This window comes from Lineus longissimus, chromosome 12, assembly GCF_910592395.1.
Source record: "Lineus longissimus chromosome 12, tnLinLong1.2, whole genome shotgun sequence".
Lineage (NCBI taxonomy): Eukaryota > Metazoa > Nemertea > Pilidiophora > Heteronemertea > Lineidae > Lineus > Lineus longissimus.
In genome coordinates this window covers 8,959,954-8,987,905 of record NC_088319.1, presented here as the reverse complement: position 1 = coordinate 8,987,905, position 27,952 = coordinate 8,959,954, and the positions used below count along the sequence as shown (strand labels likewise).

General features: G+C 42.6%; 1 protein-coding gene and 1 non-coding gene across 2 annotated transcripts; both read left to right on the top strand.

Moving 5' to 3' along the window:
• Positions 1-340: 340 nt before the first annotated feature.
• On the top strand, positions 341-456 carry LOC135497488 (U5 spliceosomal RNA). Its single transcript, XR_010448892.1, has one exon. It is a non-coding gene; the product is annotated as a U5 spliceosomal RNA (small nuclear RNA).
• A 10,383-nt stretch (positions 457-10,839) lies between these two features.
• On the top strand, positions 10,840-12,651 carry LOC135496524 (uncharacterized). Its single transcript, XM_064785885.1, has one exon. The coding sequence runs from the start codon at positions 10,840-10,842 to the stop codon at positions 12,649-12,651; it is 1,812 nt and encodes a 603-aa protein (XP_064641955.1).
• Positions 12,652-27,952: the final 15,301 nt, after the last annotated feature.

Below are 27,952 nucleotides of genomic sequence, written 5' to 3'. Positions count from 1 at the left end.
GTTGATTTGGATTTTTTACTCTTCTCACAATCACTCGGTGAGGTCTATTAATTAGGCCTATTAATTGCCATATTGGTGATCCAAAGTCAAGGCTAGATAACGTAAGCGTGGTCATTTTTTGTATTTCCTTGACTTTTTCTCGATGATCCACAATTGGAATGTCCTACATGGATTTGGCGATAACTGACGACGAGCTGAATGATATGTTCATCAGATCATTACAGATATTTTGCAATACATTTCTTTTGTCTACAGACTCAAGAACTACTCGGCATCCCATTTTCCAAAATCAAACACATGAAGAACTTGGCAAGCTCTAGCCAACTCGGGCTGGACAACATCACTTTGGTTTCTCTTCGATTCCACGCATACATTTTTCGCCTTTTACTAAAGATTTCCGTAGAGAGGAACACTCTAATGAGTCTGTCGCGTTATCACGTTGGAAGAATATAATGTCGAACTCGGCTTTGCGTTAACTTGTCTTGTCCGTTTATTACTCGTTAAAACGACGTTTATTGACCGAATTACAACAATGATTATTAATATTTTCCAATCGTGCGGCGCCAACTCACCAACTCCACCTGGGCCGGACCCATCTTAAGGGTCGCCGAAGACACGAAGACAGGATGTGACCATGTGAACACGACAGAGTCTATAGACATTTTTGCAGCCCTGCCATCGCAGGGTAGTTAATGCCAAAGTGACTCCAATCCAATCAACCTCATACCTCAAAGGTATAAACTGATAAGCTGCCCCCTCCCAACAACCACCGTCATCACCGCCCAATAGAGAATTTAGTCGCACACTGAAGAATGATTTGCCTTGGCGAGTATTAAAAGTTTGTTCGTAGACCGACTATTAAATGTTTGTTCATAGGCCTAAGATTATTTCCCGAAGAGACAACTTGCGGTCAACTGGGATGATATTCTCTTAGTGACGTCATTGGTCCGTCTGTGATGACGTCACCGACAGGCCCAGCCTCGTTTTCTTTGGCTAGCAACTGTGGCGGCGATGCGGGAACAAAACGAAGTCAAGAGCAGAGGTGAGCCATCACGTATGTTTTTAGCAGCTTCATTCTGTAACTTGAACACATTGATCTTAAGATTTTTTGTCACTCTCGATTTTAGGGATATCCTTTTGAGTACAAACAGGAAAGGAATTTATCTTAATATTATTTTCATACATCTTTTCTAACATTTCAATAGTAAGCTCCGCATCTTCTTGAAGTTCTATTTTATGTTCCTTGACATATCTAGCAGCCAGTAGACTCCAGAGCAAACACTTCTGATCATTTCCCTGTTCCTGTGACATTACATTGATTACAGCTTGAGTGTTAAATCTAATGCGATGACTGTAATTGGTAATCTAATGTAATGACCACCTTTGCACCTCTTGTAAGAACATATTGTCATGTCACAGGACTCTATTATGTTAAGAGACAAGCCAGATCCTTGAAAGTACCTCTCTTCAATCTGTGTGTTAATGTAGTTAAGCTGGTTGGTTACTGAATAGATTGCCTGATTACTTGAAATTATGCTTCCCATTGGAGACTGAATTGGGTGTGTGACATTGCCACCTTGCCAATTCAAGCTCTGATCTGCGGCCGATTCAAGCTCTGCTCTGCGACCAAAGGTCGATTGAACTGGGTGAACACTGATATGCTTATTTTGTGGTGGTAATCATGGAGTTGAAAAAGGACCTCCTCTAAGTTATCTCTGTATTCATACACCTGTTTAGGTTCTCTCCCAGTATCAACTTTAATAGTAACCACAGGCTTACCAAACTCCTTTACTACTTCAATTCCTTCCACTTCCTTTATGCCATCAAGCTCATCAGTCTCAAAGGCAAGCTTCTTATCTACACCTTTAGGGAAGAGGAAGAGGAGGCTGTACTTGTACCCCTAACTTACTCATATGTTTATCTAAATGTCTCTTAGTCTTCCTGTGAGCTGCCATATTGCTGTATGAAACGTATTTATCACAAGTAGGACAGTGAACCTTTTGGTTTCTATCACTCATTATTTAGATTAAAAAGATTTATTAAATTTCACTCATTCCAGTTATGGCATTCCAGTTATGTTACTTCTTACAGACAGTACAGGTTGTAGAAATAGGATAATGGGTGCTAGATTACTCGGTTTTGTAATGGAATTAAGGCAACTTTAATGGGAAAAAACTTGTGTTTTCCCTCATTGATTTTGGCCCTTTTTTCTACGCAAAATCATAGATATTCGTAGATCGCATTATCCTATTACTCATTACACTGGGCAGCTCTAAATTGTGGAATGGACTACAGGAACGAAAGCCAATTGTTTGGTCTTTTCCAGTTCACTTTTTTCAAAACACCTTTTTCTTCAAGAAATACTTATGGGATATTTTTCACAAATGGGTGATTTATTTACTAGCTAATAGAATGATACATAGAAAAAGGCTATTTTGCAGACAAAAGCCAAAGGCTTAAACCCCTACAAAATGTGGTAACTTAACAGAATTTTACAGAATTATACAGAGAGAATTATTATGGAACGTGGGTACAGAAATAGATTTATAATTTTGTAATTGCATGCAGTTAGAAAATTTGTATTCAATACTGATGCCTTTGCGTGAATAAACAGTTAGATTGGAGAAAGCTTTAGAAATGTTTCGGCTTTGACTACGTCCTTGTAATCAAATCGTGGTAACCCCACGTAGCCTGGAAGAAGGCAGAAGTAATCGAGTTGCGGAAAAGGAACGAGAACTTTTCAACCCGTCTGGGCCCCACGACCACGTTTATCGATTGTGTGAGTTTACCCGAAAAATATATAAACGCCGTCCTAGGACCCAACCGGGCGGCTGCGAAAGCTCACTAATATCGAGTGCATGTGTGCGGTGCGGTGCGGGTGGGGGCGATGGGTTTCGGGCTGATCTTAGATTTGTTTATTGAGGCATTAAGTTTGGAAAGCGGTTAGTTGCTGCAATGAAGTTTAATGTAGATTTTATTACTGAATAGAATTTTCGCTGTCCAAGAGGGTGAGGTGTCCGTTGAGCAGGATGTTTGAAGTCATAGTTATATTGTGGCGTTGTATTATTTGGAGGGTATTTGCTATTAGAGAATGACGCGGGTTATCGTAGTTGGGACATATAAGTAGAAAGTGTGAAGTAGTTTTCGGGACATCCATGCGACAAAGAGGGCATGTGGGGTGATCAGAAACGTGGTTTAGAAAAAGGTCTGCGTTGAGTCCGCTATATTTATTTCTTATGCGTGCAAGAATGATGTTAAGTGGGCGAGGGCCGATGTGAAGCCAGGAAGGAGAGGGTTTGCTAGAGAATTCCGGAAGTTTTGATAAAGAGGATTAGAAAGAACTAAGGGTTGGCTTGTTACGAACTGTTATATTTAAAGCATTCCAGTCGCGGATTGTAGAGGGGAAATAGCTTGAGTATAGACTGTTTGTGCGGCACTGAAAAGGGGTTATGGCGTTGTTTGCTGTTGTGCGAGTGTTGTGATTGTGTCTATTGGCTGCTAACTCTGGGATGAAATCTTTGAGGTACGGAGGAGCAAGCCCCGTCAGGATTTTGTAGAACATCACAAGTCGGTTGAATTTTCTGCACTTTTCGAGTGGTAGTAAACCCGTTTCTCTATAAAGATCGCGGTGGTGAGAGCTGACGGTTAGTCCTGTGATGCAATGACGCATTGCATTTGCTTGTGTCTTCTCGATTTTGGCGGCTAGGTGCTGTGGTAGACCGTCCCAGACTGCATCTGCGTACTCGAGTTTACTTCTGACAAAGGTCTTGTAGAGGATTAACAGTGTTTGTTTATCTAATTTGTAGGTTTTGAAGTACGCCAAGTCTGCGGTTTGCAGTCGATACGATCGATTGGATGTGGTCGTCCCAGGATGCTTTGTCGTTGAATATCAATCCGAGATGTTTATGGTTATGAACTTTTTCAATTTCTGTGTTGTTAAGGTGACAGCGGATTTCTGATGGTAATATTCGTCTGCTCGTGACCATATAAACTGTTTTCGTGGGGTTGTATGTTATGGCCCATTTGGTAGCCCATGCAGATATATTGTTTATGTCCTGTTGGATTTCTGGTGTGCATGCTGGGAGGTCTACTGATGATACTATGTGTGATGTGTCGTCGGCAAAGAGTTTCGTACTGCCATCGGTTTCTTCCGTTACGTCATTTATGTAAATCAGGAACACGAGGGGGCCGAGGACTGATCCCTGGGGGACACCGGCATGGATCTGTAGCCACTCTGAGGTTTTTCCATCGATCACTACCATTTGCTGTCTGTTTTGTAGGTAGCTTGTGAACCAGGATAGGAGTTTTCCCCGAATGCCAAATTGGTGAAGCTTGGATACGATGCCCTTGTGGGTAGTTTTGTCAAATGCCTTGGCTATGTCGCAAAAAAGACAGAATACTTCTTTTCTATCATCAAGGTCCGTGAGAATATGGTGGTTGATTTCAAGGAGCTGGGTGACTGCAGAGTGATTTGCCAGGAACCCTGATTTTTTGAGATGAGAGAGCGGGTATGATTGTAGACATGTTTGTGGACTAATTTTTCAAATAGTTTGCCAATGACGCTGAGAAGAGATATTGGTCTATAGTTGCTTTTGTCGTGCCTGTCGCCTTTTTTGAAGATTGGAGTAATGTTTGCTTTTTTCCATTGATCTGGGAAAGTGTTTTCATCTAGAGATCGGTTGAATAGAATATGGAGTGGTTTAGTCAACTGCAGTTTCAATGAGTGGACAATGCGTGGGCTGATGCCGTCAGGGCCGGTGGCTTTGTTCGTGTCCATCAAGGAAATTTGATCAGCGAGGTCCTGTTCAGAGATGATGATGTGGTTTAGCTCGTCATTCGTAATGTTAGGGAGATCTTCTTGCGTTGGTATATTCGATTCATCGACATTACATATGTCGGCAAAGTGTGAGTTTAGGATATTGGCTTTGGTTGTAGAGTCGTCAATGGATATGCCGTTGACGTTCAGGGATGGGGTTTTGTTTTCTTTACCTAGACCGCAGACACTTTTGGCAAGTTTCCATCCTTGTACCAATGGTTACTCAATCCTTGTCGTTCTTGCCATTCTTCAACTTGTCAGCTATCGATGATAGGTGGGTACTTTTTGCCTTCTTGATTAATGATATGACGTGGTTGCGTTGTTTTTTGAAGGTGTTATAGTCGAGTAGAGCTCCGGTTTCTTTTGCATTCATAAAAAGCGCATTTCTTTTGTCCATTTCCAGTTTGATTTCAGCCGTTATCCATTTTTTGCCGGTTGAGGAGAATTTGATCCGTTTGTAAGGGATGTGTCTTTTGCTTGCTTCAAGTAGAATAGTTGTAAAGTTTCTATCGCAGTGTTGAGGTTGGCTGTGTTTAGCTGGTCGTCCCAGTCAACGTGAGACACTTCGTGTTTGAGGTTGTTCCAGTTTGCTTTGCTGATCTGCCAGATCGGTCGTTTGAAAGCGAATTTTGGGATTGTTTTCAGTATGTCAACTACGACGGGACAATGGTTACTCAATCCCTGAGGAAGGACGTTTACATCTGAGAAAATGTCCGGCTGTCCTACTATTATTGGGTCAATCAGGGACTCACTATGGGAGGTGTAGTGAGTTGGTTCGTTGACTAGTTGGTGCATATTGAGAGGGTCGATCAAGCGGGAGAGGTGACACGGGTTGTTGTTGAGTAAGTCTTGGTTAAGGTCTCCAACAAGCATAATCTTCTGTTGCCCATATATACCGACAACATTTGAGACTTTTGCGAGAAGTTTGTCCCAGTAGGCGACCGGAAGAACAGGGTTTCTGTAGCCCACGCCGATGATTAAGTGGTCCGTTTGGTGCGTTACTTTAACCCAGAGGAGTTCAAGGTCTGGTTGTTCTAGATGGTCGAGACGTTCGCCGATGAGGTTGTCGGACAGTTGAAGACAGACGCCTCCACTTGCAGCAGTGAGGTCCTTTCTGAACACATCTTTAAAGTTAGGCACAGCAATGTCTTGGTGGGATATTGATAAAGATATATAAAATAAACAAAAACATCAATAGTCTGGATTGTTTTGATTCATTTATTTTAATAAAAAAGACAGAAATGAATGTAGGATACGAGAATCATGAAAAACCATGAAATTTGCTAAATTTACTATTTTCCACCACCTAGTCATGGGTTACCCCATTCATCCCCATGTGAAATGCAGGCATTAGAAGTCCAGATGCATAGTTTCAAATGCGTTTTGACCGTACTTTTGGTAATGCAACCCTTGCCAGCCATATATTTCTGTTACATAGATGATGGGTTGTTGGAAAAACTTATCAATTTTTCACTATATCAGTCGCAAAACCTTTGTCACAAGATAAATGATTGCAATCTTCGTCTTTCTAAAGCATATGCAACATCGTTACAAGATAAATGACTGCAATCTTCATTTTTCATATGCAACATTTTTCTTAAGCATATGCAACATGATTTTTAAACAGCAATGATTGTCTTTTATCAAATAAAGTGCTTCATAGCATAAGTTAGTTTCTTTTCAAAACATAAAACTCGGTCAGCTCCACATTTTTAGCCCACCTTTCCAGGGGAGCTTATATGATACCGTGTCATCAGTCATTGACTTTTGACAAAAGAGTGACACATTTCTTAACCACTTGACCTAGAAGGTTCATTCTTGATGGGTGGGTTCCCATCGGAAACGCAATTCATCAGTGTCTCCGAAACCACAGAAAAAACTATCATCATGAATACAGTAAACTCCAGGCAGTCCTGCTAGAGCCCGATACCTCTTCTAAATGAAATGGCCAAGGGCCATTGTGCTCACCGTATAGATATTTGGTGGTTAGGAATTCATCCTGGTTAAGAAACATGCTACATGTATAGTTAAATCAAAGTCAGTATGACATGTGAAGTATCCTTGCTCCTACCATAAAAATATTATTGAAAACAAGTCACTTATAAGCACGATATTGCACTTTCTACCTTTTGAGTTTTGGCCCCTGGCGGCCGAGTCAAAAATCAGATCGAACCTAATTTCGGCGTCAGAAGTTATCCGACATAGGAGATCATGTGTACTTAGTTTCAAGTTCATAGCATAAGTGGTTAAGAAACGTGCCATTGTTACACTCAAATGGCCAATTTACCCCATTTGACCTCTGTGACCTTGAAAATTAGGTTTAATCAAAAACCCATATGATATGTGATGTATCCTTGCTTGGAGAACCAACCATAAAGATGTTAACAAAAACGAGTCACTTATAAGAGAGATATCATAGTTTTTAGGTTTCCAAGTCAAGAATCCGATCAGACTGAAATTCAGTGTTAGAGGTCACCTGACCTGGGGGGTCCTTTGCACAAAGTCTAAAGTTCATTGCTATAGTGGTTAAGAAACGTGCCACTGTGTTTGAAACAGAATACAGACAACGGGCGACATGCATGCAATTTCAGGGCCTCTTGGGTAATATAATCTTAAAATGTTCATGCCAAAGTCAGTTATCTCATACATCGTCACACTAATAACATTAAAGTGCCTGTTGTGATATCCGTCATGTGACTGGGGGTTGGAAAGATGGCCGTTCTGTAATATTTAGTATCAACAATAAAGTACCACTAGATGTTAGTTTACCTCATCGAAAATCCATAATACAACATGGTGGCAGCGGTAAAGCTATCAAATATAAACTGTAGAACACGATAATCAAGTATTATACGATATATGAGCACATGCCTGCTGGTAAACGCCCTTCGAAAGCACGCACGGCCACTTGGTGATCTGCCGAATCGATGAATCCCAAGGCATAGCGCTGCCGCTGTACATCAATACTGCACTGGCAAGGCTTACTATAAATACCAGAACGATTCCGGCGGAACTACTGTGGCTGATCAACAGTGAACCAGAACCGCTGACCTGTATCATTTAGAGACCTAAGTACGTTATAAGTAAATACAACATTATTCAAGACATTAGTGGGAAGATACCACAAATGGACTGGTCCAAATCGGACCAGTCAGAATCTTTCAAGTTATTTTGACAGAATATGGAGATATTCTTGGAAGATGAAGAGATAACAGACAAACTGAAGCAAGCTCTAAAGGTTTTAAGGGGCGTGGACGATGAAGGCCTGCGGCATCTGAATGCCAGTGGATTATCAGGTCATAAGAAAGATCCAGGCAATCTTTGGGCACTTCTTCAAGATCAGCTACGCATAGCAGTCAATCCTCGAGTGAAGAGGCTCCAGCTACGGAACTATCTGCAAAAGAAGGATGAAACCCTCGATGACTTTGTTAATAGGACATGTGCCTTAGCTAACGAGTGTGGTTTTGACACGAAATGTGAATTAGAGGAGAGGATTATAGAATTGATAACTGCTAGCACACCGATCTTGGACTATCAGAACTTTCTCTAGGGCAAAACCATCAGCAGTATCACTCTAGCTGCTGCTGTTGCTGAGGGCTGCAAGTATGAGGCCATAATTGCTGGTCATAAGAGTATAACTTCAGCACTCACACATGACTCGGGGACAACTGCCAGGACGAATATTGATGCCATCAACTCAAGGCAAAATCGACAGCCATGCGGTAACTGCCACCCCAGTGCCATGCCTATACACAACTCTCATAAAACAGTGCCCCCTATTGTTCATCTGACAGGTAGTGACGTCATAAGAGGAAATCCCGCCATTTTCGTCAAGCGGGGTGAACTTGCATTTTGACTTGTAAACATTGAGCCTTTTTACTCATAAAACGGGAAGGATATCATTCATCAAATAGTTAAGACCCTGATATAAGGGATCACGTCCAAAGTCCGCACGCGATATTCGCCGGCGAAATTCACCCTACAGTATTTCGCCTGCGAAATCTGTCCGAAAATCGACCGGCGAATGTGAGACGATAATATGAAATCGCCGGAATGTCAGATGCGAAATTCGCCCACAATCGCGCCAATTCTTCGATTTCGCCCCAAAAATCGCTCCAGGCGATAATGGAGCGATTTTACGAAATTGGTGGCTCTTGCATGCTTGTCCGATATTCGGAACGATTTTGCAACGACTTTCGTCTTGTTTTATTGGCGGAAAAGTGCAGTCACGTAAACAAATCGGGTCATACTAGACAGCGTCCACCAGGTTTAAACACATACATACATACATTAAAGCCATCAAAGTAAAATCTGATGGTCATAAACGAAATAAGCATGAAATCTTCAGGAAATGTATTTTGTATGGTGTACATATTACGTTTTGGCCACAAAATTTTATTTTGATGACTTTATACCCGACTTTAAAACCTGGTGAACGCTGGTGGGCGCTGGTGGACGCTGTTTAGGATAACCGGATACTACAACGATCTTGATTGGTTGGCTGAGACTCGGAAACATAAGCCTAACTATGATTAGCTGTATGATTCGGTACATTCCGTCACAATCCTTCGGAATACATACCATAATACTAAGAACCTCAAACCTCTGTGCCAAATTTGTGTAGCTCCTCGTGGATAGATGTGATGTATATGATTACTGCAGTCAGGTTGACCGGGAATTCCAGTTTGTGTTTTTGTTCGGTCTGCTATCAGCTGATGTCGGAAAACGCATACTACAACACATATAGGCCTCTAATATTCCCTTCGTTCCGATGGTTGGTGAGAGCGAATTAGGCGCGATTATTATTTTCGCCTGCGATTTTTATTCAGTCTGAATTTTCGCCTGATCATAATAGAATCGCCGAAGCAGGGAGCGATTTGGAGGCGAACGAGTGTGGCGATATTCGACCAGGCGAATTTTCGCCCTGATTCGCGCAGCGAATATTCGCGTGCGGACTTTGGACGTGATCCCTAAGTTGGCAGTAACTTTGCTGGCTATTGTGTGTGTCAAATTGAATAGAAAACTGCCGGTATTAGGTCATTCTGCTCGTTACACGTGGGGGAGTGGCACAGTGAGACAAGGGGCACAATGAGACACCTGCTATAACTACCACAACTAGAGGGAAGAGAGTGCTGCCATTTACAGTGTAAAGGGAGAACCACCTGACCTCTCCTCTTCAGCACTGCATTTGGACATGACATGCTTCTAAGTAGTCAATTATGTTCACCCCAAAGTAAAATTTTCGCCACACATGTCGACCAAAATCCAAAATAAATCATAAGGCCTAGGCAGAGTTTTTCATATTGGCTAAAAGCCTGAAGGTAATCTCCACAAAGGCAGAACAAAGTTTTGCTAGTGTTGGCATGTATTTTTGTGCACGGCCATGTTGCATGTAAACATGTGGTTGGGGTACATTGAGACAGTTGGCTTTGGAGCACATTGATACACTGTCTCATTGTGCCCCAGGCTGTCTCAATGTAACCCAATGTAAATTAATTATTAATTAGCATGTTTAAAATTGTTTCGGAATGGCCAAATATCTCTAAAAAAAATATAGTTAGTTAGTGAGTTAGTTAGTTAGGTAATTTGGCCTAGGAATGGAGCAATTACATTGATTGGTATATTTTTGTTTTGTAGCCTAATAATAAGTATGAGGAACCGCCCGAGAAAAACCACAAGAGGAACCTTCGAGGAGGACACAATGAGGGAAGCTGTTGCACTTGTGGAGAATGGTTTGAGCCTGAGAAAAGCAGCTGATCAAATGAAAGTTTCATTTCAGACATTGGCTAGGTACGAAATGTAGCAGAAGGGCTAGGCTAGGCTATCGTGTGTGTGTGGGGTGATGGATTAAAGCTGACTTTTTAAAGCAAAAGATTTGCTAAATAAGGCCTAGGTCAGGCTTTTAAAATATCAATCACTTGTTGCTGCTGCTATGTAGCGGAGGGAACCCAATGCCAAGGTTACCTATTTTCCATTTTAGGTATGTCAAGAACAAAAAAGAACATCCTGAGGAAATGATCAGAATGAGGCCATATTACGACTGCCGAAAGATCTTCAGTGAAGAGCAAGAGAATTCGCTAGCGGAGTACCTTGTGACAGCCTCGAGGATGTTCTATGGGCTCACCAGCCTTGAATGTAGGCGTCTTGCATTCGAAATGGCCAAGGTTAATACCATACCTTGTCCACCAAAGTGGGCAAATGAAGAGGCTGCTGGAATCGAGTGGTACAAGGGCTTTATGAAAAGGCACCCACGCCTCTCTCTACGCTCTCCAGAAGGCTGTAGTCTCTCAAGGGCAACATCATTCAATCCTCATAATGTTGCAGTCTTCTTCAGCAATCTGAAGGCAATCATGCAAAGAGAACCCAAGTTTGCTGAAAGCACACGCATCTTCAATCTTGATGAGACAGGAACTACTACGGTCCACAACCCATCAAAGATATTTGCAGAGAAAGGCGTCAAACAAGTCAGCAAGTGCACCAGGGACTTGACAACTACATGCTGCACAGTTAGTGCTTCAGGAAACTCCATCCCACCAGCAATGATTTTCCCCCGTGTGCATTTTAATGAGCACATGCGCCACGATGCCCCCACAGGGACCCTTGGACTGGCCAATAAGTCTGGTCGGATGAACTCGGAGTTATTCTCTGAGGTAATGGATCATTATATCCATCATACAAACAGCTCTAAGGACAATCCGTCTTTGCTAATTTATGACAATCATGAAAGCCATTTGTCACTTCAGGTTATTGATAAAGCTAAGGAGAATGGTGTTACTATTCTCACCCTCCCACCTCACAGCAGCAATAAAATGCAGCCACTTGATGTTGGGATTTTCAAACCCTTTAAAACCTACTGCAGCCAAGCCATGGATTCTTGGATGATGCAAAATCCAGGAAAACCAATCTCGATCTATGAAATTGCCTATTGTGTTGGCATTGCTCATGAAAAGGCCATGACTCCTTCCAACATAACTGCTGGATTCCGCAAGAGTGGTATTTACCCTTTTGATGAAGCTGACTTTACAGAGGCAGATTTCCTCGGCTGTGCAGTCACTGACAGACCACTACCTGAAGCCACATCTGATGAAGAAGAGCTTCCAACTCCCGCCGAAGAAGCCCAACCTCATACAAGCACCTCCAAGACTCCAGCTAAAGAAATCGAACCTGAGCAAGGTACCTCCATGTCATCAACTCCTAGTGTTCAAAGATGTCTATCCCCAGGATCCTTCAGAGGTTTTCCAAAAGCTCCGATGAGAAAGGAAAAGTCCAAGGGTAGAACCAAAGGAAAACGCATAATTGCCACTGACACCCCAGAAAGGACAGCCATAGCTTTAAAGAAGACAGCTACAGGCAGTTCTCAGAAGAGGAAAAAGACCCAGAAGAAGCAGCCCCCTGCAAAACGGAGACCGCATGATGAACAAAATGTTGTTAATTCTGAATCTTCATCAGACACAGACAAAGATGAAGAGTCAATCCTTCAGGACACTGATGACAATGATGAGGATGTTATCCAGGTGTTCAATCCTGCTGATGATTTCGAAGGTGAAGCCACTGAAGGAGACTATGTGCTTACCGAATACACAACAGAAAAGAAGAAGAAAGTCCATTACATAGGAAAGGTTCTTAGAGAAAAAGATAAATCTGGGGATTATGAGATAAGCTTTCTCAAACGAAGCCAAAAAATGGTTGGAAAGTTTGTAATGCCCCCTGTCCCTAAAATAGAAATAGCCAATGAGGATGTCATTAAGATGATTTTGCCACGACCAACATGGTTTGGCAGTACTAAGAGGCAACTTTCTCAATACTCATTTGAAGTCCAGTTTGGGCTACATTGACCTCCGTTGACAGATTCATGAAATACCTGTTGCCCCAAACACCAGTTCATTTGGCCCATTGTGCTAGTTGAAAGGTTCCTGCTAATTGGTCGATTTACGATATAATTTGATTCAATAAAAGCAATTTCTCAGCCTGTTCTGATATAGACTTGTTCAATTTCCATCATTACTTTATTAATTTTCCACTTCATAGCATTGAGCCCCATGAAAAATCTTCTTTGAACATGTATATATAACTGGTGTCCCATTGTGCCCCACCCATCGTCTCAAAGTGCCCCATACCCCTGAGGTACAATGAGACAAAAAATGTTTTTTTCAAAGTGCTCTAATGCCACATGGTATTTGATTTCCCCATTCTTTTATGTCCCGGTATGTATAAGGAGGGCAGTAGATTCCCAGGATAGAAGTTAGAGCAGTAGCCTTCTATCCACCAAGGCTCTATGGCATAAATAATTTTTTGTGTCTCATTGTGCCCCCCACTCCCCTACAGCTCCAAGAATTAAGTGCCTTTGTTATGGAATCCATCTTGTGTGTTGTTGTATGTTATATGGTGTCAGAAAATAATCCAAATTCGCCATGAATTCGAGTGCTTTTAGAAAGCCAAATAAACTGCAGTTGAAAGGTAATGTCAGCGAGCAATGGAAGCATTTTCGGCAAGAATTTGAGATATTTCTTGTCGCGGCGGGGCTTGACGACAAGCCGGATCACTGAAAGGTCATGCTGCTGTTGAACCAAATTGGGTTAGAAGGCCTATCCGTATGCAACACGTTCACGTGGGACGTGGATGATGATGAAGTGAAGCTAGAGAAAGAGATGGAGAAGTTTCACGCACACTGTAACCCCGTGAAAAATTAGACATTTGAATGGCATGTCTTCAAAGGCCGTGTACAACGTGGTGATGAGACAATAGATCAGTTTGTGACTGAGCTTAGGAGACTGTAATTATGGTGATTTGCGCGAGTCACTGATTCGGGACCAGCTGGCATCAGGTGTACAATGCTGTGAAGTGAAGGAGAGGTTACTATAGCCAAGCAGTATTAAAGTAAGGCTAGATTCTTTCCGGATATGGTATATTTATTCAACTAGCATATTCTGGAACATGTTATATACACGTTTACACACGCAACCAAAAGAACCGAACAAAAAGAAAAGAAAGAAAAGGGCAATGACAGGTCACCTTACGATCCCTGTAATACAAAACACAGATTGTGAGTAAAACATTAAAATTAAGACCTTATGCAAACTCTACTACATAACTATCTCAAATCAATTACTTGGTGACTCAACACTGTCAAAGTTACACAGCACAAATAACCTTAGAACATAATGAACATTGATATCAAGTCATAATTAATGTCAATTCCACTTCCAATCAGTTATTGATCTAAACACAAGACAAGACTTAAACAATGCTTAAACATAGTTTCCTCATGGGCTCATGAATCAATGCATCCAAATCACGAATCATTTAGTACCTTTAAATCATAATAATCGCATCATTATTACAATCATAACTTTCCTAGAAATTAATACTAAGCCATCTCAAATATCAGTTTGTAAGATAATGAGCCCATATTCAGATTGTGTGAACAATTCCTGAAATAAACTCACCATAGACGTGGGATACTCCTTTCCACAGTCTATTTCCTTTGACCAATCACACGGTCCTCTATTCCTACAAAAAGATAACCAACGGAATATCACTACTTTGATAACCAAACTGGCTTCAAGTCATTAAGTCCTAAATGTTACATATTTATCTTACTAACGTGAATTAGCTCATAGATAAAATACACAATAAAGTTATCTCATTTCTTCCCGAAACATCTGATAAACAAGCTCTCCCTCGACAGTAAAATGTGTGAACATGCATGCCTCTGAGAGTAATTATCATCAATGAAAGGGTCACAAGAAATCACAACTTAAATCCTATTCAGTGATCTTGGATCATTTTCATAGCACCATGCCGTCACACTCATACGGTAATGAAATTTACGCCTTTAAGCAATTGTAAAATAAAAACAGGTGCATCAGAAATGGAGTGAATTTAAGAGAGTTGCAGTGAGATATGGGGCCTGGAGATCTTGACCATACTTGGGCAAAGCACTGAAAGACATAATATAATAGAACAAATCGGAATTAAGATGAAGTAACTCAATTCACCTACCTTTACAATGACATGTAAATTCTCCTGAACCAATCTTTCTCTTGCTCCTGGTCTACATAAGAGCATACTGGAATCTCCTGAATGATCTCACAAAATTCCATAAATCTGATCTAATCTAATGATGAGTTCTCTTTAAACAACGGTCTTGCATCGCAAGAGATCAAGACGCAAGTGATGTTTGGCCCTTGTTCCCCAACTAAATATCTTAGTCCGGGAGCCAAAGGCTGATATTTACCTGAACCTGGAAATGCCGGATGAAGTTTTTTTCTTTGCTGTTTTCACTAGTCTAGGGGATGCTCATCATGATTCAAGAGGGTGCCCGGTGATATCTCTTGAGCAATTTTCAAAATATGCAAATTAGGTCCGCCATTACTGAAATTCCGTTAATTGACTATATCTCAATTGATATGCATCATACCATAACGAAATTGGTGTCTATACCCAGGTTATCAGGGTCTACGAACATAATAAGCCCATCATTGCAGTAATCAAACGTTTTGAACGCATGCAAATTGTGCAAGTGTGGTCGGCCATTACCAAATTTCAGTTTTTTGGCAATATTGTGGGAAATATGCAGTATAATCTCATCAAATAAGTGTCCATTCCTAGGTTATCAGGGTCTATCCAACCTGGACGAGATGGAGGAGGGTGAGACATCACACATCAGTCAGCTCTACCACAAAGAAGAGGGAAAAGCTCGAATTTAATCTGATGGCAAAGACAGGACTGGAATCCGTCAAAAGTTGGACGCGTACATCGATCCATTAGACCCGAAAGAACATCCCGATGGAATAGTGAACATTGCCAGTGGAAGGGTGGCTATACCTGCAGTGAATGTGCACGATGCAGTGTCCATTGGAGAAACGATGCTTGCAAACTTTGAGAAGGACTTGCCCAGTGGCTTCTATAACACCATATCAAAAAAGGTTACAACTATGGCCGTAGTGGACAAGTCTAAACAGGTTGCCGACACAAAAGCATATGATCTCAATGCAATATATGCTAGGGTTATTGCCTTGCTGGCAAGTGACCGTGACTTACACATAAAGGATGTTCTTTCATATGAACTTGCTCCAGTGCCAACCTCAATGTCAATGTTCAAGAAAGACGGGATGCGTATTGCAAAAGGCAAATCAGCACTGAAGAACTCCCTTCAAGTGGAGGTGTCCAGCAGGAATGCCGGAGATGCAGATGTAACCGTTATAGATGGCTCAGCGCTTTTATGGACAATTCATTGGCTGGCAGATGGTATTGTGGAAGATTATGTCACCAACGTTAAAAAGCGAGTTGCTTCATACCTGGTGAACAGTGATGTCTATCTGATTTTGATAGATACGATGACTACAGTATAAAATCTGTCACAAGGGATGGCAGGGAGACTGGTGTCAGCCGTGCACATCGCTATTTGTTGACAAGACTACCTGCCCAGAAGGTTATCTTGTCAAATGTTGAAAACAAAAAGCAGTTGATTAAAATCATCTGTAGTGATCTTACTGCAGACAGATTGTTTCACAATCGGAGCACTGAGAAACACAAGTTAGTTGTCACTGGAGAAGACCCGTGCCCCACTGAAATCAAGAAGGAAGAAATCAGCATTAGATATGATCTGGAGACATATCACGAAGAAGCCGATATCATTATTGTGCAACAAGCGTTGAAGTGCGCAAGTGAAGCCAGGAGACTTGCAGTGGTAGCAGACGACACAGATGTGTTTGTTCTTCTGGTCCACCACTATGAGGAAGCAAAGCTGAAGCTACCAATGAGGATGGAATCACCTAGTAAAGGCAGGGCAGTAGTAGATATACAACGGACAGTAGAAAAGCATCGCGACATCGTGAAGCAGCTCCTTCCTGCACATGCTATTTCCGGTTGTGACACTGTGGCATGTTGTTTTGGAGTAGGAAAGGGTTCTGTTGTCAAATCCCTGAGGGCTGGATATAAGCTGAACACCATTGGGATTGTAGATGCATCCTTTACTGACGTCATGGACCAAGCTACCGCTTTCATGTCTGCCTGTTATGGTGTGAAGGACACAAAGGACATGTCACAAACCAGGCTATATGTATGGGGGAAAAAGAATGGCAAGGGGCATACATCCACACCAAACCTGTCTACGCTTCCACCTACAAGAGAGGCATTTAAAGGGAATGTGAAGAGAGTCCACTATCAAGCAATCCTGTGGCGAACCCTTGATACAAATGATTTACCCGAACTAAACCCAGAGGACTTCGGATGGAAGAAGGATACCAGCAACAAGTCATTAACACCAACTGCCATTCCAGATGATGTTAAACTCGCCCCTGATTACATAATGGAGGTGATCCGTTGTGGTTGTAAGAGCAAGAACCCTTGTAGTTCAAAAAGGTGTAGTTGCGTGAACAGTCATGGCTCGGAGTGCACTATCTTTTGTGCATGTTACCCCATAGTATGCGCTAGAGTAAAGTAGTCTTACCATTTGCCACAACGGCATCTTATTTATGCATACCGGTACCTTAATGTTCAGCAACACATGCAATCGATACTGTTACAGTCTTACTTGAAAGACAGGCCTAGATAACCTATGATTGGACACTTGTTTTTGACATCTGCTTACATATTTCCTGAGATATTCCGAAAATCAAAATATCAGTAATGGCGGACCTAATGAGCATAATTAACGTCATTAGTCGACTGTAAGGCGTTAAAATAGAGTAGTGATGGCCTTATCTTGTTCGTATACCCTGAAAACATGGGTGCCGACACAATTTTTATGATGATATCATTAATTATGTTTGAGTTATAGCCAATTAACGGAATTTCAGTAATGGCGCGCGGACCTAATTAGCATAATTAACGTCATTAGTCGACTGTAAGGCGTTAAAATAGAGTAGTGATGGACTTATCTTGTTCGTATACCCTGAAAACATGGGTGCCGACACAATTTTTATGATGTTATCATTAATAATGTTTGAGTTATAGCCAATAAATGGAATTTCAGTAATGGCGGACCTAATTTGCATATTTTGAAAATTGCTCAAGGGATATTATCGGGCACCCTCTTGAATCTTGATGAGGACCCCCTATACTATTGAAAACAGCAAAGAAAAAAACTTCATCCAGCATTTCCACGTTCAACCCCATGGCTCCCGGACTATCTTAGGACCATGTGAGAATGACTCCACAATTTCCCAGAAACTGTAACTGGCAGAGACAGGAAAAGTTAACTTCCTGTGCCAGACTCTCCCTCTTGCTGATCATCTCATAGGCTTAAAACGCCCACGCACCACTCCAAACCTGTCACCAACTGGTACCAATCCGGAGTTTCTTAGAAGTTTTAGAATATATGATAGCTTCCTTATACCTTGTGTCCTGTTGGGATGGTTGTTTGTGAGAACAATATCCTGACACGTTATGGTAAAAAGTGAACTAACTAACCTAAGTATAATATATGACATTGAGTTAAATGAAGTCTCATTTAACTGGTATAAAACTAACTATATATAAGATGATATGATTTGAACATAAATGTTGGATGATAATGGACACTGTTAATTGTGCCCCGTCACATTACTACGGGAACCAGATCTTACGTTAGATGGGGCTGTCAGGGTATGTACCCAAATCGGTGATGCAGAAATTCGTTCAAGCGAGTCGGCGCGCAATCTCGGGGTGCTTTTTGACAATAACCTTACTTTTCACAAACAAATATCACAGGTTGTATCGTCCGGGTTCTTTTACCTGCGCAAGATTGCGTCAGTCAAGAAATATCTACCTGAAGACCTTTTAGGTAATCTTGTACATGCTTTTATTACATCTAGACTCGATTTTGGTAACTCATTGTACTATGGTCTCCCTCTCTGTGAAATTAACCGCCTCCAGAAACTTCAAAACCAAGCAGCCAGACTCTTGACGGGTACTAGAAAATATGATCACATCACGCCTGTTTTATATGACCTTCATTGGCTCCCCGTTCAACAACGTATTAAGTTCAAAATTTTAACCTTCGCTTTCAAAGCCGTGCAGGGCACCGGCCCCAACTATCTTCAGCTTCCACTCCAGCGTCTTAGGCAGGGAACCAGAGCTCACTCGGCTCCTGCCCTGGCGTGGAAACGTTCCAAAAAAGTCACTGCTGGTGATAGAGCTTTTGGGGTCTCTGCTCCGCGGCTTTGGAATGCATTGCCCACACATCTTAGGCAGATTGTATGTTTTAAAAGTTTTAAACAATGCATCAAGACATATTTGTTTAAGGAAGCCTTTTATCACTGATTGTTTTAACTATGTTTTAAACTGTCCTGTAATTGTTTTAATCATGTTTTAAATGTCTTTCCTATTATTACTGTATGAATGTACTTTTGTAAAGCGCTACTGGCAATTAATTTTTAAGTGGCGCTATAAAAAATAATAAATTATTATTATTATTATTATATGTAGGGCTGCTGAAGCGAGCAATTTTCACCTGTGAAAGACCTGAACATAGGTGGAGCCATCGGAGGATCTGCTAAACCTGATGCTGCAGTAAATTTTGTCATTCGCCGTGGTAGTCGTGGATCATGGCAGGGTGGCAAACGCGGAGGCCATCGTCCAGGCAAGTATGTTATAGTTATTGTATGCTATAGTATCTGGCCTGGTATCTGGCCTGGTAAGAAAACTGGCGATGCAACAGTAGGCTACACGACTTGAGAGCATTAGAGAGAATTATCAGCAGAGTCTGAGTGGGGAGACCTGCCTCAGAGAGTCACCATTCACCAAAATCCATTTTTATGGGTAAGGTTATTTGATGGTCCCCTACCAATCAAGGCACGCAAGTACAACGACTTGCAGTCCATGAAAAATGTCCTACCACAGGTTTGCCACAATTATTACAACAATCTTCCACTCAAATAATGCATTAAGTCCTTGTAACAGTGCAAATCTGCTGATATGTTGTGTGTTGGTTCTATGGTTATGATGATTACCACAGGCAAAACTGCCTATGTCCCAATATATTTGTGGAGAAATGTCTAAGACAGTTATGGAAAATGCCTATGTAGGTATGTGACAAAACCAGCGATTTGCGGCCGCCATGTTATCCAGGTGCACCTGCTGCATGGCGGCTGCGTCATGCGGACTGGGGCTATCCTTAAAAGTCGGCGTTTGATTGGCTTTGCGCAAGGGATTTCCCGGTGATTTCTTGATATGACGTCATTAAAAGCTTCCTCTTTTACCTCGTTTTCGAATTTTTTCATTATCACAATTTCTCAATTTGCTTGCACTTTGAAAAAATTCCTCAAGTTCGAATGCACTCAAACACTATTTATCAAGATCGTCCACTATTATAAGGTAGGTAGCCATATAATACTATACATAAACTCGAAACTGACGAAGTTTGGTCATGATCTATGTTTCATAAGTGTTTAATAAGAGTCAGAACGTCACCATGTCATACCGCGAATCCATCATGGCGGCCCGAAAATCTATAAAAATCGCCGATCAAACTTGCTCGATTAAACTCTTTCATGTCTATTGCAAGATGAATATATTACTTCAGATGGTTCTGAAACGGTCTTTAAACGCCATTCGAGTTATTTTTATTGTAATATTTATTTTGATGTTTGTGGATGTTGGAAGCACTCTCCAACGGTCTTCAGCCGGTTTGTTGGGCAAACTTCGGTCACGTGACCTAATAGTGCCATCTGATTGGCTGCAGGGGTTTGTTTACAAACACAGAACTTGACAGCTGCCACGCGCTTAGCTGATTCATGCATTTTCCCAGCCCTTTTCAATAAAACTAGACTGTTTCTTATTGAATTACATTTTTTATTTTCAGGAATATGCCTCCAACGAAGAAAAGAAGATTAGTGAATCCAGAGGCAGCACCTGGTATTGGAAAAAGGCTCCTGCTTGAGAAATTCCCATTACTTCCATCCACTACTGATCTGAAAAATGGCCATATTCTCCATGTTTATGTTACATCAGGCAACAGCAGCTTAGTAGAGACAGAGAGACACTTGAAGACCCAGTTACCAGCCCTACAGGAGATTTCGCTGAATGCCAGTATCAAAAGACTTGTAAGGAAATTCGTAAAATTTAAAAAACTAGGTGACCCAAAGGAGTTAGAAAATTTGTCAGCACTATGTGATAAACAGTTTATCTCTCTCCCAGCAATTGCACCAACCAGTGGTGAATTGATCTCACCAGAACCAAGTACCAGTGGTGATGTGCCCCTGCCTGGTCCACCTCAGACGCCGAAACAAAGTACCAGTGGTGATGTACCCCAGCCTGATTCACCTCACAGTCAAACACCTGAACCAATGACTCCAAGTGGTGATGTGCCTGATTCATCTGAACATGACCCAGAACCTAGTACTACCCCAGAGGGTTCTGTTCGATCTGAACCACCTACCTCAACTGTGTTGACCAGGAGTCCGCTTCTCGGCCCATTGGCTAGCATAAAAGTTTAGTATCAGTTCTCATCTTTGCTACAAGAATATCGTAAAGAAGGACCGGGGAGCAGCACGTACGTGCCATATTCATTTATTCATTGGATTTTCGTGGAAATCTCGTTGGAATTTCGTCCTTATTCGTTGAGGGAATCCTTTGTGTTCGATCCTTTGTGTTGACCGCACTTGTATACTTTGCTTTTACTTCGACCGCACCCTTACATATACACTGTACATAGACCTTAGCATTCAGCCATGGCATCGTCGTATGCCGACGACGTGGCCCAGCAGCAACACGATGTGCCCTATGAGGCAGAGGTAGTTGACGTCATTAAACGAAGCTTGGTATCAGTAGACAACAGAACGAACCGTGATGATGGAGAAATAAAACAACATATGATTGTAAAGGCGCTAATTGAGAATGGGATCTCCATAGGAAGCATCAAAACAGTGTTGAAAGCTGGTCAAGGACACTTTAGTGTTAGGTTTCAAAAGGGGGACCCGCAAATGGATGAGGTCTCAGCGGTTTTGGACATTGATGGTGTAGGATTTTGGCTTGAAAAGGCAGCTGACTTTGAGATCAAAAGGTTCCACACGAGTAGGTATGTGAAGGTGCATAATTACCCGGGAGAGTGTGATATTGGATGGGTAAGAGAGACATTACAGAAGTATGGCTTGGTGAAAGCAGCAAAGAGAGAGATGTTGAGGGAGTACAACATGGTGGAGAGTGGCACGGTGACAGTTGTTATGAATGTGGGGGCTAAGGTCCCAAAGGTCATTTATATAAAGGGTAACAGATTTCGGACTTGGTATAGAGGCCAAGAAGACGAGCTTAGGGGAGATGCCACGTGCTTTCGCTGCAGGAGAAAAGGTCACTATCGTTATGAATGTACAGAGCAGTTTGGGTATAGAGCAGACGAAAAGGAGAATGAGAAGGAAGACGACGCGGAAGAAAGAGTACGAAGTGTAGTGCAGAGAGTTGAGCAGGGAGAGAAGTATGAAGGAGAGAAGAGCGAAAGTGTGGTAGACGGGTCAGAGAACAAGGAAGGAAGGGTCGAAGATGGTGAGAAGGAGTTACGCGACGAGAGTGAGAGTAGTGCAGCTGGCAGGTCTGAGGAAATGGGAGAGAGTGTCGATGATGGTGAGAAAGAGAATAGTGACGAAACAGGGAAGGAGGCAGCTAGAGATGGAGAATGGCGAGGTGTGGTGAAGGCTAGGAGGAGAGGAGAACAGTCAGTTTGGGACACGCCCACAGAGGTGGCAAACCGCCTCAAAGAAGCAAAGGACAGTGTAGAGGAGAGCACGGATGACGAGGTGAGAGACCTTTTCAGGCCGTTGAGTATAGACTTAGATTCTCCAACCAATGTCAATTTAATTTTGAAAGGTTCGCAGGTAGTAGGCCGACGACTCCTGACGGGGATGCCGAGCGGCTTGATGGCACTGTCAAGAGGGGAAATGATAGGGTTGAAAAAAGCCCAGAGGACTTAACAAACAAGGCCCAAAACAAACAAAATAACAAAAAGCCCAACTTGGGAGTGACATCACGAACAAGGCGTACCTCGCCAGGTAAGAGAGCCTTTCAAATATTAAACAACTGCATATTAAGATTATGAATTACCTTTTCACCCTCATCTGCATATTGATCATGGCATCTAATGTAGTAACAATGAATGTGAATGGTTTGTATGAAAAGAGAATAAGTGTTTTAAACAAAATTGTAAGACTCAAGTGTGATGTGGCATGTTTACAGGAAGTGCATGTGGTGCCGGACAATTCGGAACTATGGACTTCATTTTTACAGCAGTGGCCAGGCTCACGCTGGCACAGCTATTATAACCAAGACTGCGGTGGAAAGGGAGTTCGTAGTTCCAGGGGGCTTGGAGGGGAGGGTGCCACATGTGGGTTTGAAGTCTGGTACACATGTACTTTCTGTTTACGTGCCAACACAAAATCGTAATGATCATAGTGAAGCTATTATGTTTATCCAAAACTTGAAGGAGTATTTGAGGAAATTTAGGGGAGAAAAATTTATACTAGGGGGGACTTTAATTTCGCAACTTTGGGGAAGCATCATCGTATGCCGGCACCGTGGCCCAGCAGCAACACGATGTGCCCTATGAGGCAGAGGTAGTTGACGTCATTAAACGAAGCTTGGTATCAGTAGACAACAGAACGAACCATGATGATGGAGAAATAAAACAACATATGATTGTAAAGGCGCTAATTGAGAATGGGATCTCCATAGGAAGCATCAAAACAGTGTTGAAAGCTGGTCAAGGACACTTTAGTGTTAGGTTTCAAAAGGGGGACCCGCAAATGGATGAGGTCCCAGCGGTTTTGGACATTGATGGTGTAGGATTTTGGCTTGAAAAGGCAGCTGACTTTGAGATCAAAAGGTTCCACACGAGTAGGTATGTGAAGGTGCATAATTACCCGGGAGAGTGTGATATTGGATGGGTAAGAGAGACATTACAGAAGTATGGCTTGGTGAAAGCAGCAAAGAGAGAGATGTTGAGGGAGTACAACACGGTGGAGAGTGGCACAGTGACAGTTGTTATGAATGTGGGGGCTAAGGTCCCGAAGGTCATTTATATAAAGGGTAACAGATTTCGGACTTGGTATAGAGGCCAAGAAGACGAGCTTAGGGGAGATGCCACGTGCTTTCGCTGCAGGAGAAAAGGTCACAATCGTTATGAATGTACAGAGCAGTTTGGGTATAGAGCAGACGAAAAGGAGAATGAGAAGGAAGACGACACGGAAGAAAGAGTACGAAGTGTAGTGCAGAGAGTTGAGCAGGGAGAGAAGTATGAAGGAGAGAAGAGCGAAAGTGTGGTAGACGGGTCAGAGAACAAGGAAGGAAGGGTCGAAGATGGTGAGAAGGAGTTACGCGACGAGAGTGAGAGTAGTGCAGCTGGCAGGTCTGAGGAAATGGGAGAGAGTGTCGATGATGGTGAGAAAGAGAATAGTGACGAAACAGGGAAGGAGGCAGCTAGAGATGGAGAATGGCGAGGTGTGGTGAAGGCTAGGAGGAGAGGAGAACAGTCAGTTTGGGACACGCCCACAGAGGTGGCAAACCGCCTCAAAGAAGCAAAGGACAGTGTAGAGGAGAGCACGGATGACGAGGTGAGAGACCTTTTCAGGCCGTTGAGTATAGACTTAGATTCTCCAACCAATGTCAATTTAATTTTGAAAGGTTCGCAGGTAGTAGGCCGACGACTCCTGACGGGGATGCCGAGCGGCTTGATGGCACTGTCAAGAGGGGAAATGATAGGGTTGAAAAAGCCCAGAGGACTTAACAAACAAGGCCCAAAACAAACAAAATAACAAAAAGCCCAACTTGGGAGTGACATCACGAACAAGGCGTACCTCGCCAGGTAAGAGAGCCTTTCAAATATTAAACAACTGCATATTAAGATTATGAATTACCTTTTCACCCTCATCTGCATATTGATCATGGCATCTTCCCCAAATCACCCCCCCAGAACAGTATATAATAATTGTTGACATCTAATAAAGAAGTAAAGTTGATTGTTTATTCGCCTTCTGGGTTCAGTTGAGTTGGTTATTCGTAACATTTTGGTGACAGCGGTGGGATCTTTTGATTTTTTTATCTTGAGATCTTGTGAGAGTGAACTCAGAGTAACAATGGCGAGGGGAAGGCGAACAAATAAAATTGCAGGGGAAAACAAGGAAATACTTGAGAGTGATTGTGAAGATTTTGTTGATGTTGAGACAATAGAAATGGTCAGTGAGACTGAGAAACAGAATTCAGAAACTGCAGATACTTCTAGGCAAGAGAATGAAACGCTAGCGGGGCCTGAATTGGCTGTATTGGACACTGTCATTTGTGATCAAGGCACTGTCTCTGTACCGGTCAAAAGTAATCAGGAGCCGAATAGGCCTACTGGTGCAGGTGACGTCGATGCAAATCTAGGCCTAGACCTCCCAGAAGTTGGGACAGGCTCATCTGACGTAAGTGACAATGATCACTCTGTAGGCCTACCAGTGGGTAATGGAATGGAGGTATTCCAAGGTTTATTAACCAACCTTTGTGGCGCAATAACTCGCCAGATCGATCAGCAGAGTAAGCAGGATCAAAGGTTTGAACAGTTGATGGTGGTGCAGGGAGGATTAATGCAGGCCAATTCTGAATTACTTAGGGAGATACAGCAAGCTAACAAAGAACACAGGGCCTATAGGAAGCAGGACAAAGTAGAAATTATGACTCATCAGGCTGAACTCAGTCATGATTTGAGTGAGGGTCAGAATAAACTTGGTCACAATGTTACTGAAGTGCGAGATGTAACCAAACTGACATACAAACTTACACAAGATAGTGTTATTAAAGGGGATGAGACATTGGCAGTTACCAAGGCCATATCTCTTGGAATGAAGGCTGGGTTTACTGAGGTTGAGAAAAAGTTGGACTCCATTTCGAAGACGGTATTAGATGCCCATCTGACTAGACTTCAGCTTGAGAGTGATCACAGCACAATTTCAAAGTCTGACTCAAAGACATTACATGCAGTAAATGTTGATGACTCTGATGATGAAAGTTCTGCCTCTGACCATAGTTCAACTAAGACTCTCAGTGGTGTTGTCTCCTCCACTTCCATCGCGAAATCTTCTAGTAATAGGGAATCTTTGCGTCTTAAAAGACCCAAAATTCCATCGTTCACTGGCACTGAGCAATGGGAGGTTTGGATCAACCGATTTAACGACATAGCAAATAGAATGAAGTGGTCCGATGAAGATAAAGTAGATGAGATTTTGCCAAAGCTTCAAGGCAAAGCGGGAGACTTTGTTTTTGGACAACTTAGTGAAATCGTGAGGGGGAACTTTGGTTTGTTAGTGAAAGAACTGGGCCATAGGTTTAGGAAAGTTGAGTCTTCCAAGACGTATGGGTTACAATTCGCGAACCGAAACCAAAAGCCAGGAGAGAGCATAGAGGGTTATGCAGCGGAACTCAAGCGGTTGTACGATAAGGCCCACTCAGGTAGAGACCTCAAGACTCGCCGTGAGGACCTCCTCAGGCGCTTCTTTGATGGTCTGCAAGATGAAGAAGTAAAAGTACAAGTTGAATTTGTTAAGTCCCCCGCAGATATTGACGTGGCTGTTGCTGATGTGGTTAACTTCATTGAAACCCGTCGCTCCAGTACATCTACAGAATCTGAAGGCAAACGCTCGCGCCGCGCCGCTAGAAGGCTTGACATGGTAAGGCCCGACACGGAAAGTACAGACGAGTCAGGGGATGAGCAGACAAGGGAAAATAATGAGGATGCACCTGTTCGTAGGGTAACCCGCAATCAGAATGAAGTTAAGGGGAGTACATCTATAACCAGCAAACCTTTACCTCAGACAGCACCCCAGACTCAATCACAAAGTCAGCCTGATCGCTCTGGACTGGTCTCTCAGGTAGAATTAGCATTGGATAAAGTTGTAAGTAAGATCGGTGGCACCATATTTGAAAAGGGTGTGGGGACTCCAAGTGGAGGTCAATCTGATTCTCGATTCCATAGTCAGAATCAAGAAAAGTCCAAGGGGGGAGGTGGAAGAAAAAACTATCGCCAGAATGGCAGCCAAGATATTCGGCAGAATAGTAATTATAAAAACCAAGATTACGATAATAATGGTTCCGGGCATCAGGGGACCAGGTCCACTTTGGTACCTTGCTATACTTGTGGACTCATGGGGCACACAGCGCGATTTTGTGAGCAGTACCACCAGATGATTGCAAATCTACCAAGTCAGGTTTTGAGGCCAGGGGCAATTAATCAGGTGAACTCTCAAAGAAATGGGTCAAATGGCACTACTAATCTTGTGTACCCAGGAAACTCTGAATATGGACCAGGGATTGCAGGCATGCCAAGTAGCCTGTCAGCCACTGCTCCAGGTTTCAGAGTGGGGCAACCACCGTCGGTATTAACTAGGTGAGACCGTGCCTGAGGGTCGTGGGACAGTCGGGACTACTGCAGACACTAGTTCAAATGATAAAGTGTTCGAAATCAGGCCCAACTTTCATAACAATGTTGATCTTATTAGTACATGTAGTTTAAGTGAAAGCCCAATACCAAAAGTGGTGGCGCAAGGCCCACCTGAGGGTATAGGGGTTAGAGACAAGATTGATTGGATGACTGCAGTGGAGGCACCTGGGGGTTCCCCTGCTTCGCACTTAGATAGTATGGAAAACCCTAGACCAAAAGGGGTGGAGACAAGCCCACTTGAGCGTCCAAATGTTGTAAATAAAGATATCTCTAGTTCGGATGCCTTGGGCGAGGGTGGAGACGAGAGCAGAGGCCTATCTCCTCCACCAAGCGCTGAGGATTGCGATACTACAGTTGTTAGTCCAGTAACAGTGGAATCTGATCATGTTGAAGAGATTCTAGTTTTCAGACGTCAAAGGCCAAAATTTGATGGTGTTTATGTTCGGGGATCAGTTCAAGAAGCTGATGTATTGTTTACCGTTGACACTGGGGCTACCAGGACTATCGTCTCTCACAAGGTTTTTGAACGAATACCTTCTGACACACGATCGAAAATGGTACGCACCAGTAGTAAGATAATAATGACCAATGCTGATGGGGGGAAAATTCCCCATCATGGTGAAGCCGTATTTGAATTAATGTTGGGACCTTTGAGAATGGAGAAAACGCTACTCATTGCGGACATCGAAGATGAAGTGTTGTTAGGAGCTGATGTGCTGTAGCAGGATCCGACTGGACGCGCAGACCTGTTA